The sequence below is a fragment of the Hakea prostrata genome, chromosome 9 (assembly GCF_041222555.1).
Source record: "Hakea prostrata isolate BN-2017 chromosome 9, UWA_Hpros_2, whole genome shotgun sequence".
NCBI classification, from domain to species: domain Eukaryota; kingdom Viridiplantae; phylum Streptophyta; class Magnoliopsida; order Proteales; family Proteaceae; genus Hakea; species Hakea prostrata.
In genome coordinates this window covers 16,683,797-16,701,876 of record NC_142608.1, presented here as the reverse complement: position 1 = coordinate 16,701,876, position 18,080 = coordinate 16,683,797, and the positions used below count along the sequence as shown (strand labels likewise).

General features: G+C 36.5%; 1 protein-coding gene across 2 annotated transcripts; it reads left to right on the top strand.

Moving 5' to 3' along the window:
• The first annotated feature begins 13,041 nt into the window (after positions 1-13,041).
• On the top strand, positions 13,042-14,081 carry LOC149004857 (dormancy-associated protein 1-like). 2 transcript variants are annotated; one of them, XM_089168498.1, is made up of 3 exons: positions 13,042-13,252; positions 13,422-13,623; positions 13,705-14,081. In XM_089168498.1, the coding sequence occupies exons 1-3, from the start codon at positions 13,138-13,140 to the stop codon at positions 13,739-13,741; spliced, it is 354 nt and encodes a 117-aa protein (XP_089024624.1). In that variant the 5' UTR covers positions 13,042-13,137; the 3' UTR covers positions 13,742-14,081. The 2 variants fall into 2 exon arrangements, with proteins under 2 accessions (XP_089024624.1, XP_089024623.1); XM_089168497.1 differs by having other exon boundaries at positions 13,043-13,252; positions 13,413-13,623.
• Positions 14,082-18,080: the final 3,999 nt, after the last annotated feature.

The window sequence follows — 18,080 nt, the reverse complement described above, 5'->3', positions numbered from 1 at the left end:
AGATTACAATTTCTACAAAATCCAGATTGATATTTTATGTAATCTCAAATTCTTATCTTCATGTAAATCCAAACTCTACAAACACAGTAATACAGGGAATCTACATGATGACAACTACAAGAGTTCTAGAAGACTGATGAATAAGGACTCAAACTCTATATAATAAGTCACGTGCACAACTCATTAATATAGTGGAAACATCTTTCAAACTCTCTTGCGGATGTAGGTTGCATTCAACCGAACCACATTGTCTCTCTCTCTCTCTCTCTCTCTCTTCACCATTGCCATTGTTCTAGCATGGCATCAAAGCATCAGATTCTTTCTTTCCCCCCTGCTTCGCTTCCCTCCCTCAACAATCTTCTTGCCATTAAGCTCACGGAGAGCAACTATTTGCTATGGAGATCCCAACTTGTTCCTCTTTTGAAAACTTATGAGTTGTTTGATATTGTGGATGGCTCATCAACATACCTACCCGCCCCACTATCACCATTGAAGAAGACTCCAATCCTGTGTGCAAGCCAAATCCAAACTATAACAAGTGGATTCGTCAGGACCAATTTCTCACGTGCTGGCTTATTGCCTCTCTATCTAAGTCTTTCCATGCTCAAGTCGTTGGATGTTCTACTACCAGAGAAATTTGGCATCATCTTGAAACATTACCTATGCAACACCCTCTTCGACAAAAATTATGCAACCTTGTCTTCAATTGTAACACATGAAACGAGGTGACAGTAGCATTCATGACTATTTCCTTTGCATTAAGTCCACTACATATCAACTTATAATTGCCGGTAAGATTGTTTCAGATGAATTATCTTTGTTTACATGTTCCTAATGGTTTGGGCCCTGAATATTCGGCCTTTATTACTTCTATAACTACTCGTGGATTCCCCATCACTTTTGCTAAGGTAAAAGGAATGTTACTCACTCAAGAAATTTGTCTCAATGATGAATTAACCTATGACTGATCTTCTCCTATGGCTAATCTAATTCAGCCTAATAATACTAGATCTTCTCGTCCTACCTTTTGAGGTTGATCAAATAACTAAGGCATGACTTATCGTGGATGACTGCTATCAGCACTCATTACAACCATACCCTTCAAGGTACAGCCAATGCTCCCCCTTCTATGAATTTTTTTAAAGTCTCCGGTGGCTCTATTGTAGATGAGACTTGGTATCCTAATTCCAAGGCTACAAATCACATCACAATGCCCTAGAAAATCTTCAAATGGCTCATCCTTATACTAGTTCAAATCAAGTGCAAGTTGCTAATGATATAGGCTTGCCAATCACTCACACTAGTTATTTCTCTATTCATACACCCCACTATCTAGTTTTTCTTAATAAAGCACTTCATGTGCCTACCATTAAGAAGATTTTTTGTTATTGGTCTCACAGTTTACACATGATAACAATGCAATATTTGAGTTTTGTCTTTGATATGTCTTATGTGAAGGATTGAACAACAGGGAATTGTCTTCCCTAGGGAAAAGCTAGGAATGGTCTCTCCCAGTTGCACTTGGACGAATTTTCTCCACAAGCACTCCTTGGTGAATGGACTTCAATCTCCCAATGACTCTCTAGACTTGGCCATCCAACCTTTATATTAGTTCATAGACTTGTTTCTAAGTTTAATTTACCAGTTTCTTTCTAGAGGGTTAAGTTTTTGTGTGATGCATGTCAACAGGGAAAGAGTCATAAGCTTCCCCTCTTCTCTTTCCAAATCAGTTTCTATAGGACCTTTGGATTTTATATATTCAGATGTGTGGGGGCCTTGCTCGATTACTCCTGTTGATGGATTTTTGTATTATGTGATTTTTGTGAATGACTTTAGTAAATATACTTGGATTTATCATATGCATTTGAAATTTGAAGTTGTTGGGATTCTTCAAAAATTTAAGTTGCTTTTTGAAAATTATTTTTCCGACAGAATAAATGATTTCAAAATGATTGGGGTGGAGAATATAGAATTGTTTCTACCTTTTTTTACTGCTTGTGGGATTTAACATTGTCTTCCTTGTTCGCAAATGCCTGAGCAAAACAAGGTCGTTGAGAATTGTCATTGGCATATTGTTGAAATTGGACTTATCCTATTAGCCTACTCCTCTTGACCTAGAAAATATTGGAATTATGCATTTGAAAAGTCATTGGGGGTGGAGAATATAGAATGGTTTCTACCTTTTTTTACTTCTTGTGGGATTGAAGATTGTCTTCCTTGTCCACAAGCACATTAGCAAAAATGGGGCATTGAGCACTGTCATTGGCATATTGTTGAAATTGGACTTACCCTATTAGCCTACTCCTCTTGCCCCTAGAAAATATTGGAATTATGCATTTGAAACTGCCATGTTTCTTATCAATAGGATTCCTACTCAGGTTTTGGAAAATGTTACACCCTACTACAAACTCTTCAAAGCCCATCTTGATTGTACATCATTAAGAGTTTTTGGTTGTGCTTGTTACCCTTGTCTTCATCCTTATAACAAACATAAACTAGAATTTCGATCTAGCATGCATGTCTTTTTTTGATATATCATACGTCACTCTAGGTATTGTTGTTTTGAACCTAAGATGGGCAAACTTTTAATTTCTCGGCATGTTCTTTTTTATGAGAGGCAATTTCCGTTTCAACACCAATCACCCAAAAAGAGGTTATCCATCAATGTCAACAACCTTTGCCCTCTCTCCTTGGCCTTCCACCTGTGTTACCTAACCCTAACCCTCCTCCACCACCTTCGGCCCCACCAACCCCTTCTCCACCCCTAACTGATCCTCCTCTCTTAGGACCCACATCTCCCCTCCCTCTCCCACACCCAACTCTTCCACCTCACCCTCATCCTCTCCTTCCCCTATTGACCTTATTGTTGATTTTCCCTACGATCCTTACCCTCCATCGCCTACCCCACCTCCTCTGAACCCTACTCTTAACACCCTTCCCATGGTTACCCGCTCTTAAGCCTACCTCCCTCCTAGAGTCCTTCTTACCTCCACCTTTGACCAAACCCAATTTGAACCTACCTCTTTCACTATTGCCAATAATTAAATAACCTCACTAATGAAAAGCTAGTAGATGAAGAATTTAATGCCTTCTTAAAAAAAGGCACTTGGTCACTTGTTCTTCCTCCTACTGAGACTAATGTTATTCCTTACAAGTGTATGTTTTGAATTAAAGGAAGGTTGATGGTTCCATTGAAAGATATAAAACCAAGTTGGTGGTAAAGGGGTTCAATCAATAGGAAGGACTTGACTACAATGAAACCTTTAGTTTTGTTGTCAAACCTAGTACAATTAGATTGGTACTATCTCTTTGTTGTCTCCCACTCTTGGCCTATTTTCCAGCTAGATATACAAAATGCCTTTTTGCATGGATTCCTAAATAAAATAGTTTACATAAAATAGTCACCAAGGTTTGCTAACTCTCTTCACCTTGATTATGTGTGTCATCTTCACTGATCTTTATATGGACTCAAACAGGCCCCCAAAGCTTGGTCTAATAGACTCAATTCATTTTTATTGGAGTACGGATTTGTTGGGTCTAAGACTAACACATCGCTTTTTATTTATCATGGAATTTCTAGTACACTTTATATCTTGATCTATGTGGATGACATTATTGTTACTAGGAGTTCTGATTGGTTACTTACTCAGTTTTATGGCTGCCATTGCCTCTATGTTTGCTATGAAAGATCTTGGTCCCTTATTGTCTTAGAATGCATGTATCTCCATTTTGTAATGGTCTTCATCTCTCTCAACAACATTACATTACAGATCTCCTTCACAAAGCATTATGAGTGATTATGAGCCTGTTACTAACTCTTTCTCTCCTTCTACATAGTTGAGCAAGTTTTTTGGGAAGCTTATGGCCGAACCTACCTTGTATAGGGGTATTGTGGGGGTTATTTAGTATGCTACCATGACTAGACCTAACATTCAACTTTTCGTCAACAAAGTGTGTCAGTTTATGTAGAGTCAACTATTGATCACTAGTTTGCTGTCAAAAGGATTCTCTGGTACTTAAAGGGTACTATCTTTCATGGAATTGTTATCAATAAATCCTCCAACATGACATTAATGGCATTTTCTGATGATGACTGTCACACCCCACTTGCCAGTATTGGTCCCACCCAACCACCCGTGGGTGCTATCCACGGTTTAGCCATCAATAATAATAAATCAATAGCAAGAATAATTCAATAATTAATTAAAAAGGGAAATACATATGTCCAATGTCCAAAAAGGAATGAATAAAGTAATCATGTCCAAAAAGAAATCTTAGTAGAAGCCAAAGAAAATCAAAGATTTAAGTGTTCTTTTGTTATTTCTCAAGTGCGGCACATTTTTCCTCAAATTTCTCGATGAATGGAGTCATCCAACCTTCCTTCATCGGTTTATCGAAATGACAGGTCACTTGGATTATTTTACCATCAATGGGAGCTATAAGTGCACTCCAGGCACCCGCAAGTGGCCTCGTGTTGTGCAATACAATCTCCCGCTAACGCCTCTAGAGTTTCTTCGCGGGGGTCCTCCCAGTCATATGGAATCTCTCCCGATCCAAAATCACCATCAGAATAATTTAACAATAATCCACAAAGAGGATGAATTCTAACGAACTCAGTAAGGCATCATATCTTATATACATGTCAACATTATATCATGGTAAGTAACATATGTGAAAGATGATATGCATAAGTATGGATGCTTCTAGTAGCTAACCATGCAAATCTCTAGTATGGCAGACATGCTTTAAGATGTAACACTAGCTCTCCTCTAGGTAGGTCTAGTGAACTGATCCCTCACAAACTGGTTACTTCTATTGGGATCCCGAGCAAGGGGTACAGTCCTTGTCAAACTACAATGGCTGGGGTTTAGGTCTGCACTCTCTTACTACAACCATTGACATGAGTACTAGCACATGTCAGGGATTCTAACCCAATGCAAAGGCATACAAGAACATACTACATGTGGTCCAGATACTTCCCCTAACCAACTCGATTCAATATCCTTCTCCACCTAGGAATGATAATCCTCACAGACTGGCTACGTTTGTTGGACTTTATTCCCTAACCCTATGGTCATCCACATATTATTAGGGTGGATGCCATTATGTCCCCTCACGACTCCCAAGCCTCTCATTGGATGCCCATGAGCCCAACCCTAACATATGCAACCCTACCAATGCATGATCAACAGTGGACCACTGAGTCTCCACAAGTATTGGCGACCACTATAGGATGAAACAGAGTCACATCACCATAATCACGGGTCATTCAGCTTCAATACCCCTACCGAAAGGGTAGTAGCATGTAAGGATTTCTAACCATGCAATCTAGACCTCTTAGGTATGTATCCAACAACCATGATAGTGTTGGAGGCATCAAAGAACAATGTCCCATACCACAGTCCCCGATATCCCGAGCTAAGGATACCCTCAATCATAGTTACAACATCCCATCATTCAATACCATATAGGAATTCATGTACATTCAATTATCATACATAGCATATTATTATTAATGAATCATTCAACTACTGTAATAGCAAGTCATACAAATATAACCTTACTTGTCGTAGTGGAAAAGCTAATGAAAGTGCAATTAAACTTCACAATCAACAAGTCCAGTAAACCTCAGAGATCACCTAGATTCGGGTTAAAAAGATTCATTAAGAATAGAAGTCAAAACAGAGCAAAACTTAGACTAGCAGGACTATTGTGACCTAGTCGGATGCTTATGGCGGTTGGTTGGGTCAATCAACCGCCTTGAGCAACCACCCCTCTTTCAGGCAGACTCTTAAGTCCAAAATTCCAACTTTTGATCACCCATTCTCGATCTGACTTTGGGATGATCCAAATCCAAATTTCGTCCTTAACATGCTAGAGAGTCTAACTCAATCCAAAAACCACAAAAAAGAATGGTTTAAAATTCACTTCATCTCCTTCAACTAAGTCAACCCTTCTTGATCTAGAAATGAGAATCCGTCTTCGGGTATGATCTAATCATGATCATCGATGGAAAGATTCTAACCATCAAACTCATTGTCTTTAAAATCATGGAGAAAAGCAAGAACACATTAACACTCAAGAGAGACAAGTGTGAAGAGCATGTGATCAACTAACCTCCAATCAATTCGCAAGATGGATCAAGAATCAAAAGCCTCACCGTGAATCAAGCGTTCTTCACCACCAAACATGTGTACTCTGCCTCCTAACCATCCACAACAACCTTTCACGAATAAAATATTACGAAATTAAGTCATGGATGGTTATTTATAGAGGGCCGGAACAAAATTAGCATTTAACCCCACAACTAGACTTGACTGGTCGCTTGGGGCAGTTGGTTGGGTCAATCAACTACCTTAAGCAATTGCCCCCTAGTACTTTTCAGTACTTAGGTGCTTTGCTCAATCGGTTCATCCCCAACACTAACCTAACCTTAACCAACATGTGAGGGGGCGGTTCTTACCTTGATCACAGACATCTTCAAACTCAACTTGACTCAAGCTAGAGGTCCACCTTCCCAGTCCATTAGGATTTCTACTAGATTTCTTTTGGGTTCCCAGTATGGCAAGTTCTTCATCGACAGAATCCAAATCCATGGGCTCAGGATATGGATCATGGGCTTCAATCCGGATAATCCACATCTTATTCCGACTGGAACTTTGGGAACTCGAACCTACAATACAGATCCCGGGTTAAAATTATGAGGCTTGTTACACTTACTAGGCTGGTTGCCCTAACAATCACAAGTCTACTAGTGGTTATGCAATCTTAGGAACTAACATTGTCTCTTGGAACTCTTGCAAACAAACCATAGTGGCCTACTCTAGTATGGAGTTTGAATATAGAGCCCTACTCAATGTTGTTGTTGAGTTTACTTGGTTCCAATCTCTCCTACATGAGCAATATGTGTTTTTGGTTTGATGGCTCAGTCCTATGATGTGACAATATTGATGCAACCTATCTCATTGCAAACCCTGTTTTCCATGCTTGTACAAAATATGTGGAAATTGAATTCCACTTTGTTCGTGACAAGGTTGCCAAAGGAGATCATCAAGTTCGTTATCTACCAATGATCAACAAGTTGACATCTTGACCAAGCCGCTCTCCACTCGGCATTTCAATACTCTGTTGGCCAACCTCAGGGTCACTTCACCTCCCTTGAGTTTGCAGGGGGCATATTAGGGATATTTTTGGCAAAATACCCAAAACCCTAGTTGCCACTTCCACTCAGGCTTATTTAGCTAGGGTTGTCTATAAGAAACCCAAAGTCGATCAAACTCCTGCTACTACGCTCAAGATGGATTCTATAGATGATACTCGCAAGGACTCTAACCAATCCAAAAAAGAGTTTGAAGTAGATTACAATTTCTACAAAATCGTGGTTGATATTTTTTGTAATCTAAAATTCTTATCTTCATGTAAATCCAAACTCTACAAACACTATAACACAAGGGAATCTACATGATGACAACTACATGAATCTTAGAAGACTGATGTAATAAGGACTCTAGCTATATATAAGAATTCATGTACACAATTCATTAAGTGTTTGTAGAGTTTGGACTAATGAATAAGGGCCTGTTTGTTTACATGAGTCTGAAGATTTCAAATATCTAAAGATTTCAAATTTATAGATTTCAAATCTGTGGAGTCATAATTATAAAATTCACTGTTTGGTTAACCGGATATGTGGAATGAAATCTATGGATTCATCTGTGATTTTTGTGAATGCACAAATATTTAGCATTTTTATAGTAGACATGAAATCTTTGGATTTCACCCCATACCCATAAATCTACAGATTCACATTTTTAGTGTAAAAAGATGAATCTCTAGATTTCATGAATCTAGAGATTTTCGCAACCAAACGGGTATAAATCTTGCATTCATGAATCCAGAGATTTGAAATCTCTAGATTCATGTAATCAAACAAGCCCTAATATAATGGAAACACCTCAAACTCTCCCATGGACGTAGGTTGCATCCAACCGAACCACGTAAACATTGGTCTCTCTCTCTCCTCTCAAACGTCTCTCTGTTCACCATTGCCATGGTTTCTTGTAGAGACTGTCACCTATGTCCGAAAAAGCACATCCACAGGTTTCTAGATTGAAAAGAAAATATCTAAATCATTTACAGTTTTTTTTTTTTTTCTTTTTCACTGCTGCTAGTGTTTTTGCAACCTCCCATGCTATATTGGTAAAACTACCTAGAAGTGGGGGATTTATAGCTACAAAAGGATTCCCCATAAGATTCTGTCAAAATGTTAACTAGAACCGCCGTGATCTGGGTAGGAGATCAAGTTCTTCGTCTAGGTTTTGTGTATCTAGACAGAATAAAATGTTATGTCTTATGCACCTCCTCCAGCGCCTCCTTCTATTCCTATAGAGGGTCTAGGGATCAGCAAGATGGGTTTCTCAGAGTTGGACCTTCATACTTTGGTGGCAACTCACTTCTCTTCACCTATTCAGGAGAAAGGTAAAACAATCTCAAGTTTTGAATTGCTTCCTTGTAAGAGAAAGTTGCTTCTGCAGGAGATGCCCGAAATGGGATGTCGAAATTGATGGGAAAAAAAATTAAGAAAATGAAAGTGGATCAATATGGTACAAATTTGAAGTGTTCTGAGGTTTTGATGACCAACCTCAATGGGTTATCAACAAGAAAATGAATGGTGTAATGCTCAACTATAGAGGTCTAGATCGGGCCTCTATCCAGAAGGAAATAAAGGTTCTTATCTTAAAATCCCGGCCCTCTTTTGTCTTTCTGTCTGAAGTTAAGTTGGTCAAAGCCGATGTTGGTGTGTTCTGTCAAAAACTAGGGTTCTCTAAATGTGTGTCGTCTCCTCCAGTGGGCAAAGCTGGAGGTCTTGTATTTGTTGGCTTGACTCTGTTAATGTGGATGTGGGGTGGTTTTCTTTGTGGTGTGTTCATCTCCTTATTTCGGATTCTGGCAAATTGTGTTATCTATTCCTTCCATTCAACAATATCAATGGCAAACTCTTTCAAATTTGGCTTCTTTTATTGATAAGCCATGGGTTATAGGTGGAGATTGGAATGCTTATCTTGAATTATCTGATTGGCAAGGGGGCGGCCTTTAACCAGCATATCTTTGGCCCCGTTCCAGGGATTTACAAATGAATATGGTTTGATTACTATTCCTTTCACAGGGTCCAAATTTACGTGGTCAAATAAGCAACATGGTTCTCATCGCATTGAGGGGCGCCTTGATCCAATCATATGTAACTTGGACTGGCTTGAGATGTTTCCGGAGGCTCATGTTCAACATTTATTGGTTTCTCATTCTAATCACAAGGCACTGCTTCTACATCTTGATAAAGCTCCTAGTAAGCAATTTAGATCCATTCAGATTTGAGATGTTTTGGCTGCAAGAGCATTCCTACCTTGACTTATTGCATCATTATTGGACTCTACCTTTCAAAGGCTCTCATTCTTATGTTTTGGCATCCAAACTGTCAAAGTTTTCTTATGCTCTTCGATCATGGAACAAGAAGACAGTTAAAAAATTGGAACTCAAAGAAGAGGCACTGAGAGATTCCATTGCTTCTCATGAATCCACAGATTTGGCTTCTCGCCCAAAATTCTAGTACATTGAAGAGAAGAGGAGACTTGCTCTCTTAAAGTTGAACTTAAAACGGCAAGCTAACAAGTGGAGCCAGAATGCACATATCTCATGGCTGTTGCAGGGTGATAGTAATACTAGATTTTTTTCATCAAAGTACTATGGTGCGCAGGGCTAAAAATAAGATTCGGCAGATAAAACACAATGGCACTATTTTTTGGAATCATGAAGATATTGCCCATGTGTTTGAAGGGTACTTTAAGAATATTTACTTATCTTCCCAGCCTGCAATTCCGAAGTCTTATCTATCTCCCATCGCCAACCGACTTTCTAGCAAAGACAAGCTCTCTTTGATGTGACCATTTACTGATGAGGAAATTTAGGAGGCAGTGTTCAGTTCTAACGGACTGAAATCCCCTGGCCCGGATTTCCAGGTCTTTTTTATCAGCATGCATGGGAGTCGGTTAAACCTAACATTACATCGATGGTCCATCAGTTCTATAATACAGGTGCTTTCTCGTTATCTCATAATGCTACTTTCATCACTCTCATTCCCAAGCATGACTCACCACAGGAAGTTAGTGATTTTAGACCAATCAATTTATGCGATTCAAGCTACAAGATTATTTCTAAACTGTTGGTGAATCGCCTGAAATCAGTTATTCCTCATCTGGTCTCTTTTCAACAAAATGGCTTTGTTAAAGGCAGGCATTTTCAAGATAATATTCTTATTGCCCATGAAATCATGTCCAAAATACATCATCATACAAAGCGAAAGAAAGGGCTTATGGCAATTAAATTAGATATGAGCAAAACCTATGATAGACTGGAATGGAATTTTATCAAGCAAGTGTTACAGTCTTATGGGTTTCCGACCAAGTGGATAGACTGGATTATGTTCCGTGTTCAAACTGTATCTTATTTGCTTCTTTTTAATGGTTCAGTGGAAGGCCATATCTCGCCATCCCAGGGACTCAGACAAGGGGATCCTCTTTCCCCCTATTTGTTTATTTTATGTGTTGAATTGTTAGCTTCTCATTTAGAGTTGGTTGTATCACGCCGTAAACTTAAGGGCATTCAATTGTCTCGTGGTGGAGAGAAATTATCTCACCTTGCTTTTGCCGATGATCTGATACTCTTTGGCCAGGCTACAAAACAAGAAGCTCATATCTTTGGCAAAATCATTCAGACATATTGAGCGCACTCTTGACAAGAACTCAATTTGCATAAAACTAAGGCTCATTACAGTCCTAGCACATCATCAAGTATGAAGCAAGATTTATCTTCATGTTTCCATATCACCCCCACTTTTGAGGCTGATATTTATCTAGGAATTCCTCTCTTCTTGGGTCGACTGAAGAAAAAACATTGCCTTACTCTATTGGATAGAATCAATAAACGACTTCAGGGTTGGAAGGCAAACCTGTTATCTTATCTAGCGAAAGCGGTTCTACTCAAGGCCACGCTTGTAGCAATGCCAAATCATTTTATGTCTTGTTTTCACATGCCGACAGCAGTGCTCAAAGCTATGGATAAAGGGATGAGATCCTTTTTTTGGTCTAATGGAGAAAAACAACATGTTCACATAGTGGACTGGTCAACAATTTGCAACTCCAAGGCATCTGGGGGTCTAAATTTTCAAAATCTTCAAGCTTTAAACCTGGCTCTTCTGGCTTAGAAGGCATGGGAATTACTCATCCATCCTCATTCTTTATGGGGTCGAGTAATGACACAAAAATATTGTCAACATCACTCTTTTAGGAAGTACAACCCCATCGATGGACTCTTGGGGATGGCGATCCATTTTGAAGGGAAGAGATCTTCTCAAGCAAGGCATTTTTCTAAAAGTTGGCAATGGGGATCTCATCAACCCTTGGACTTCTAATTGGATCCCTGATCATCCACCTGATGTGGGTAGCTTTCCTTTTGCAACCAATGGTCCAAATACTGTGGCATAGTTTATTAATCCACGTTCGCAGAATTGAGATTGAGAGCTTCTCGCTTCCTGGTGGCCCAACAGTATATTGGAGAAAATTATGGCTATTCCATTACCACGCTTACCCATCTCGGATCGTATTATTTGGCGTTGGACAACTTCGGGAATTTTCAATGTGAAATCGGCATACAGGTTGGCTTTTAACTCTATACATGCTCAGTATTTGTGTCCTTCAAATCCGAAAGTTTGGAGTAAATTGTGGAGACTCCCTATCCATCCTTGATCACTCCATTTCCTATGGAAATTGTTGCATCAAAAGCTGCCCATTGCATCTCTGCTTGCAACTAGAGGAATTCCTTGCCCCACTCAGTGTCTCTTCTGTGGGTATCATGATTCATCATTGGATCATATTCTCAAGTTATGTCCTTCTTCTAAACAAGTCTGAAATGATCTGCACTACTTAGAAATGACTGTAGGAGATTCGATAACTAATAAGGTTGTCCAACTCCTAACTCTCTTGCCTCATAGGGTTGCTAGCAGGAAAACATTGGACATTCTTCTAGTACTCTGGCTCCTATGGAAATCCTATACAACTCTATTGAAATCAGACTCAAATACATTGGTGGAAGCCCACAGCTTTCAGATTTGGAAAGGCCTTCAATTTTATTCTCCAAATACACATAAGGTTCTAGAAGTGAAGCACCATCACTCTTTGATCAAATGGATGGCACCCACTTACCCTATTATAAAGATCAATGTTAATGGGTCATTATTTAAAGAGACACATCGGGCTGGTTTTGGAGGTATCGCTCACGATCATGCGGGTAAGATGTTATTTGGTTTCAGTTAGGGTACGAAATGCCAGGATGTTCTTACTACTAAAGCGCTAGCCATGCGCCAAGCAATGGTATGGGCAATAGACTTCTCCTTAACCCATGTGACCATGGAAAATGATAATTTTGCCCTAATTACTATCCTTAAGAAACAGCTCACGGAGGTGCCATGGAAAATCTTTAATTCCCATCATCTCTGATATTCAAGGAATGTCACAAGAATTCCAGTTTGTTTCCATTTTCTCATGTCCCTAGGGAAGCCAATATGGTGGCTGATGTATGCTTTGGCTAAGGAGGGTGCTACCACTCAGGAAAGCCTTTCTTTATACCCAGATCCCTCCCCTCATTTACATTGGCTTTTGTTTTTTTATGATATGCTGTCTATCGGTTGTATTGTGGGTTTTCTTTATAATAAAGTTTGCTACTGCCAAAAAATAATAATAATAAAATAAAATAAAATAAAATAGTTAAGAATGCAATTACGATCTATCATTGAACGAAGAGTCCAAGACACGAAAGGTAAAGCATTAATCATGCATGTCCTACATGAGTAGATATTATTGCAGCGACGGGACCCATAGGGGGCCCTTCCACTTAAATCTTATCTTATCCGACACATCATCCATTGCATTTGATCTTATAAACAATTCACTTTTATGCACCAAACTTCATTATTTATACAAGATCGAAGACCTTAAAGCCAAACCAAGCTCCCATACTCCCAGTACTCATACACAGAAGAAAAGATCAACAGAGAGAATCAAAAGATAAGTGCTTTTTTTAGAAAGTATGGTTTTGCTAGAGAATTTCTGGGATGAGATTTTGGCTGGACCTCATCCTGATCAGAGCATCGACAAGCTGAGGAAGCTCACCACCATGCCCACGCCCTTGAACCTTAAAACAGGTACTCTTTCCAGTGTATCTTTGACCACTAGGTTTCTCAGTTTAGTATAAAGATAGATCTAAAAACTTGATTTAGTGTGTCTTATCTAGTGGATGAAGAAATTAATATTGTTTTAGTTATTAACAGTTGTGGGGTTATTTATATTTATATATGTGTTTAGTAAATGAAGACATAGGGGGAGAGGGAAGCAGATCATCTTTGTCGATGCCAGCAAGCCCTACAACTCCAGCAACACCGGCAACACCTTCATCTGCTAGAAAAGAGAATGTGTGGAGGAGCGTGTTCAACCCTGGGAGCAACCTTGCCACCAAAGGCATTGGAGCCGCTCTCTTTGACAAGCCCGAACCCAACACTCCTACTGTTTATGACTGGTACTTACGGTAGTTACTCAACAAATTTAAATTAAAACCAAGCTTTATTTGCTAATGGGTTGTTTTTTGTTGTTGTTGCAGGCTTTACAGCGATGAAACCCGGAGCAAGCACCGTTGATGATCCATCAAGATTCATGAAACTGTCCAAGTGTTGGTGTGCATAGTGTTTCTTTGTGGCCCAAACTAGTTGGAAGACCTTTTTGGGGGTGTTGATCTGTGTGATTTTTGTATAAGATCTCAGGGCAAGACCTAGTGTTTTTGAATAATCAATCTACACCAGAGTGGATTGATATGTGATCTTTGTTTATTGTGTTTTTGATAAAATCATAATGACTCTATAGTCTTGACAGTCTTGACTTGAGATCTCACTGTTTCAACACTCTACCTTCTTTAATTTCTAGTATGCGACAGCAAGAACACTATTATTATAAAAGTATGTAATCCTCTTTTTCGGTAAATCTTTCACTTGACTATTGTATCATTTGTCTTTATTTAAATGCTATTTTTTATGTATTAGTTTTGTTGTCATTTTAGTTTTTACTCATAAATTATTGATACCTTTTTTATATTTTTTTTATTTAAATGCGTAAAATTAAATTAAATCGAGAAAAAAATTTCTTAGAAAAGAGAATATATATTTTTTTTCAATCTCAAACAATCTTCCTTATAAATCACTAATAAAAACCTCTATGAAATAGGGAATACATTTTTTTTTCTAAAAAGAGAAAGTATATATATATATATATATATATATATATATATATATATATATATATATATATATATATATATATTATTTTAATCGCAAACAATTTTCCTTGTAATCGATTATTAGAAACCTACTTTTTTCAAATGATAAAATCCAACATTATCCAAAATTAAGAAAGAGATTTTTCATAAAAATAAGAGTAAAACATAATATTTTTTTGGGTAAATATCACTTACCTCCCCTCTTAGATGGACAAATAGCATTTACACCCCCTCTTAGTTGAATAATATCACTTACATCCCCTCTTACTTAGCAAATATATCAAACACCTCCCCTCTGTTAACTTTCTCGGTTAAATTTAACTTTTACCGTTAAATTTTTTTCTAAAACCCCAAACTACCCTTAACTAAATTTTTTTTTATTTTAAACCTAAATTACAGTAATCACCCTAGCAATTAAAATACTAAATTACCCTCAATAAAATAATTATTAAACCAAAATATCATAGTTAAAACCCAATTATCATTAATTATTAAAAGCCCAACATACCTTCTTTTTTTTTTTTAAATTATCAAACAATTAAAAAAACCCAAAATAGTAGTACGTGTTTGATTTTATCAACATACCTTTTTTTTTTTAATTGCATTTTTAGTTTTACTTGATAGTAGTATACTAGTATGTGTTTTTCTAATTGGTTTATAAAATAAAAAAAATAAAAAAAAAGGTATGTTGGGCTTTTAATAATTAAAGATAATTTGGGTTTTAACTATGGTGTTTTGGTTTTTAATAATTATTTTAATTGAGGGTAATTTAATATTTTTACTGTTAGGGTGATTACTGTAATTTAGGGTTTAAAATAAAAAATATTTTTAGTTAAGGGTAGTTTGGAGTTTTAGAAAAATATTTAACGGTAAAAGTTACATTTAACCGAGAAAGTTAACAGAGGGGAGGTGTTTGATATATTTGCTAGGTAAGAGGGGAGGTAAGTGATATTATCCAACTAAGAAGGGATGTAAGTGCTATTTGTCCATCTAAGAGGGGAGGTAAGTGATATTTACCCTATTTTTTTCTTTCCTTTTTTTTTTTGGGAGGGTCACATTTTTTTCTTTTCTTTTTCGGAAAGGTAGTTTGTTACCATAGGGCCGAGTGGGTGCGAACCCAAGACCTCCCCGTCTTTAACCGCTTGACTAACCCATCATTGGCAAGAGAGTCAAATTTTTGTTTTCAATCTCTAACAACGTTTCATATGAACCACTAATAAAAGCATCTAATGAATTCATTCATAAGTATTGTTATTTTAAACCCAACGAATCCAATTATCCATAATAAAAAACTTTTTATTAAATTCCACCTGCCTTTTATATCAATTGATCCAATCTCTAATATCATACCAAAATTCCACATTTCTTCTATATCAATTGATCCAATCTCTAATATTTTATAAAAAATTTTAATTTATAATAAAGAAAATCATCTTTTAAGAAAGAAAAAAATTCAAAAGCTTATGCCAACCTTTTAAGCAATTTTCTTCAAAAATTTTATACCATTTCCACGATTTTAGCTTTATTATTATTTTTTAAAACTAAATCATACTTTATATAAAAGCATGTACTCTATTTTTGTGGCAAATCTTTTTCTGTCATTATTTTCTTTGAAATACTTTCAGTTTTGGATATCTATTATTTCTTTACCTACTTTTGAGTGGATATTTTTGACATTTTGGTTATTAATAATAATAAAATTTATATACCTTTAAAAAAAAAATCATCTTCTAAATTTGTATCCTTTATTGACTATTTATATTTCCATTTATATATTTTTTTATTATATTAATAATATTTTTTTAGAATAATGATAATGGAATGTATGAAATTTAGGAATTATTACATTCTATATGGAATATGGATCATACTCCACAAAAAAGGGGATAAATCATTCACTAAATTTCTATCATTTTTCCACAAATTTTACCAAAAAAAATATTTTATATTTTGGTTAAAAAAAATATGATCAATATGGTACTTTTTTAAGAAAGTAATAAAATAAGGTACAATTTGTACTTTTTTCTTGAAAAGACAATAAATAAAATAAAATATTGATAAAAAGGTAAATTGTGGTTATCCTTTTAAGGTACATTTAAAAAAAAAAAAATCTTGTGTACAGTAGGAAGGGACAATATATTTGTATAAAGTGAAAATCATACTAGGATATGATTTTCTATGAAAATATCACAGCAATTACAAATGAGCAATGCAACCCAAAAAATAAAATATGATTTCGAATATTATACTTTCATATTTTTCTCTAGGGATTTCAAAAAAATCGAATCACATATCTTCAAAATTCCAAAAATAATCTTGTGTACAATAGGAAAGAACAATATATTTTTGTAAAGTGAAAACCATAATAGAAAAAGATTTTCTATGGAGATATCACAGAAATCACAAATGAGCAATGCAACCCAAAAAAGAAAATAAGATTCCAAATATTGTATCTTTCATATTTTTCTCTAAGGATTTCATAGAAATTGAATCAGATATCTTCAAGATTCCAACGACCCATGAAGATACTCTCAATCTCCTCTCACGAATTGGGAAGACGAAGCAAGGTATTTCAATCGATCTCTCTCAATCTGCTCCTCTCACGAAGGGAAGACGGAGCACATATCATGTGAATCTCTCTTTGTTTACCTCAATCCCTGATTTTCGGGCAATTGGACAGCTGTTCCCAATAGTTCTTCTCACTTTGACGGCATGGTTCGAGGACTATAAAAATGCTAGCTTGCTAGAATTTATCTTTTCAATTTTTTTTTCTATCTCATGTTGAATTTCGTTAGGTTGAAAATTGAGGGAATTTATCCTCAGTTTGAGCCCCTACATTGTTTTTGTTATGCATTAATCCAAGTTCCAATGGATCAATCTTACTAAAATCCTTATTTTGTGTTCAGGGTGCCTCGGTATGTTGTGTCTACCGGTGGGAAGTGCTTCTTTTTTAAATGGGTTACCGGTAAGTCTTCCTACTTCTGATTTATTTATAAAACTTCTTCACTGTCCCATGAGTTAGAATTTGAGGGTTCATTGGAAATATACTAATTTTGCGATAAAATTTATTCCATCACTTCAATTAAGGCTCTGTCTTTTTCTTTCTAGAAACGGTCTCCATATGGCTATTGTATATGTAGGCCGTCTACCCTCTTATTCTGGTGTGGCCTCTATGAAGGTTTGCATGAAGTTGAATCCTTTGTTTTCTTTCTTTCCAATCTCTAATAATATTGTTGTTATTTTTGCATAATCTTCCTATAGTCAATTGGTTGGCTGGATGATGATAATGTTCCTAAATTTCATTACGTGATGGGAAAGGAGGTTGCATACATTCAATGGTGTTCTATTCTGTTCCTAGCTTTCCCATCCTTAATTTCTACATTTTTGTGATTTTATTGATTTAAGGACTTTATTAATTGATTTGTGATTTTATTGATTTTATTGTGTTTAACTCATATAATACTGATTTCTTTTGGTGTGGTAATTTTTCTATTTTTTGTGACAAATCACGAATTTAGGTTTCTTCTTGACTTCATGAATCTTTGGCAAATGACTTCTTATTCCGACTTCACAAATCACAATAGAAGAACTATTCTACTACACCTTTTTTCCTCTCAGAAAGTATGAACATCATCTAATATTAAATTTGAAGAGAATAATATAGCATTCCTATTTGTATTTACACCTAAATATTTGTGCTAGCATGA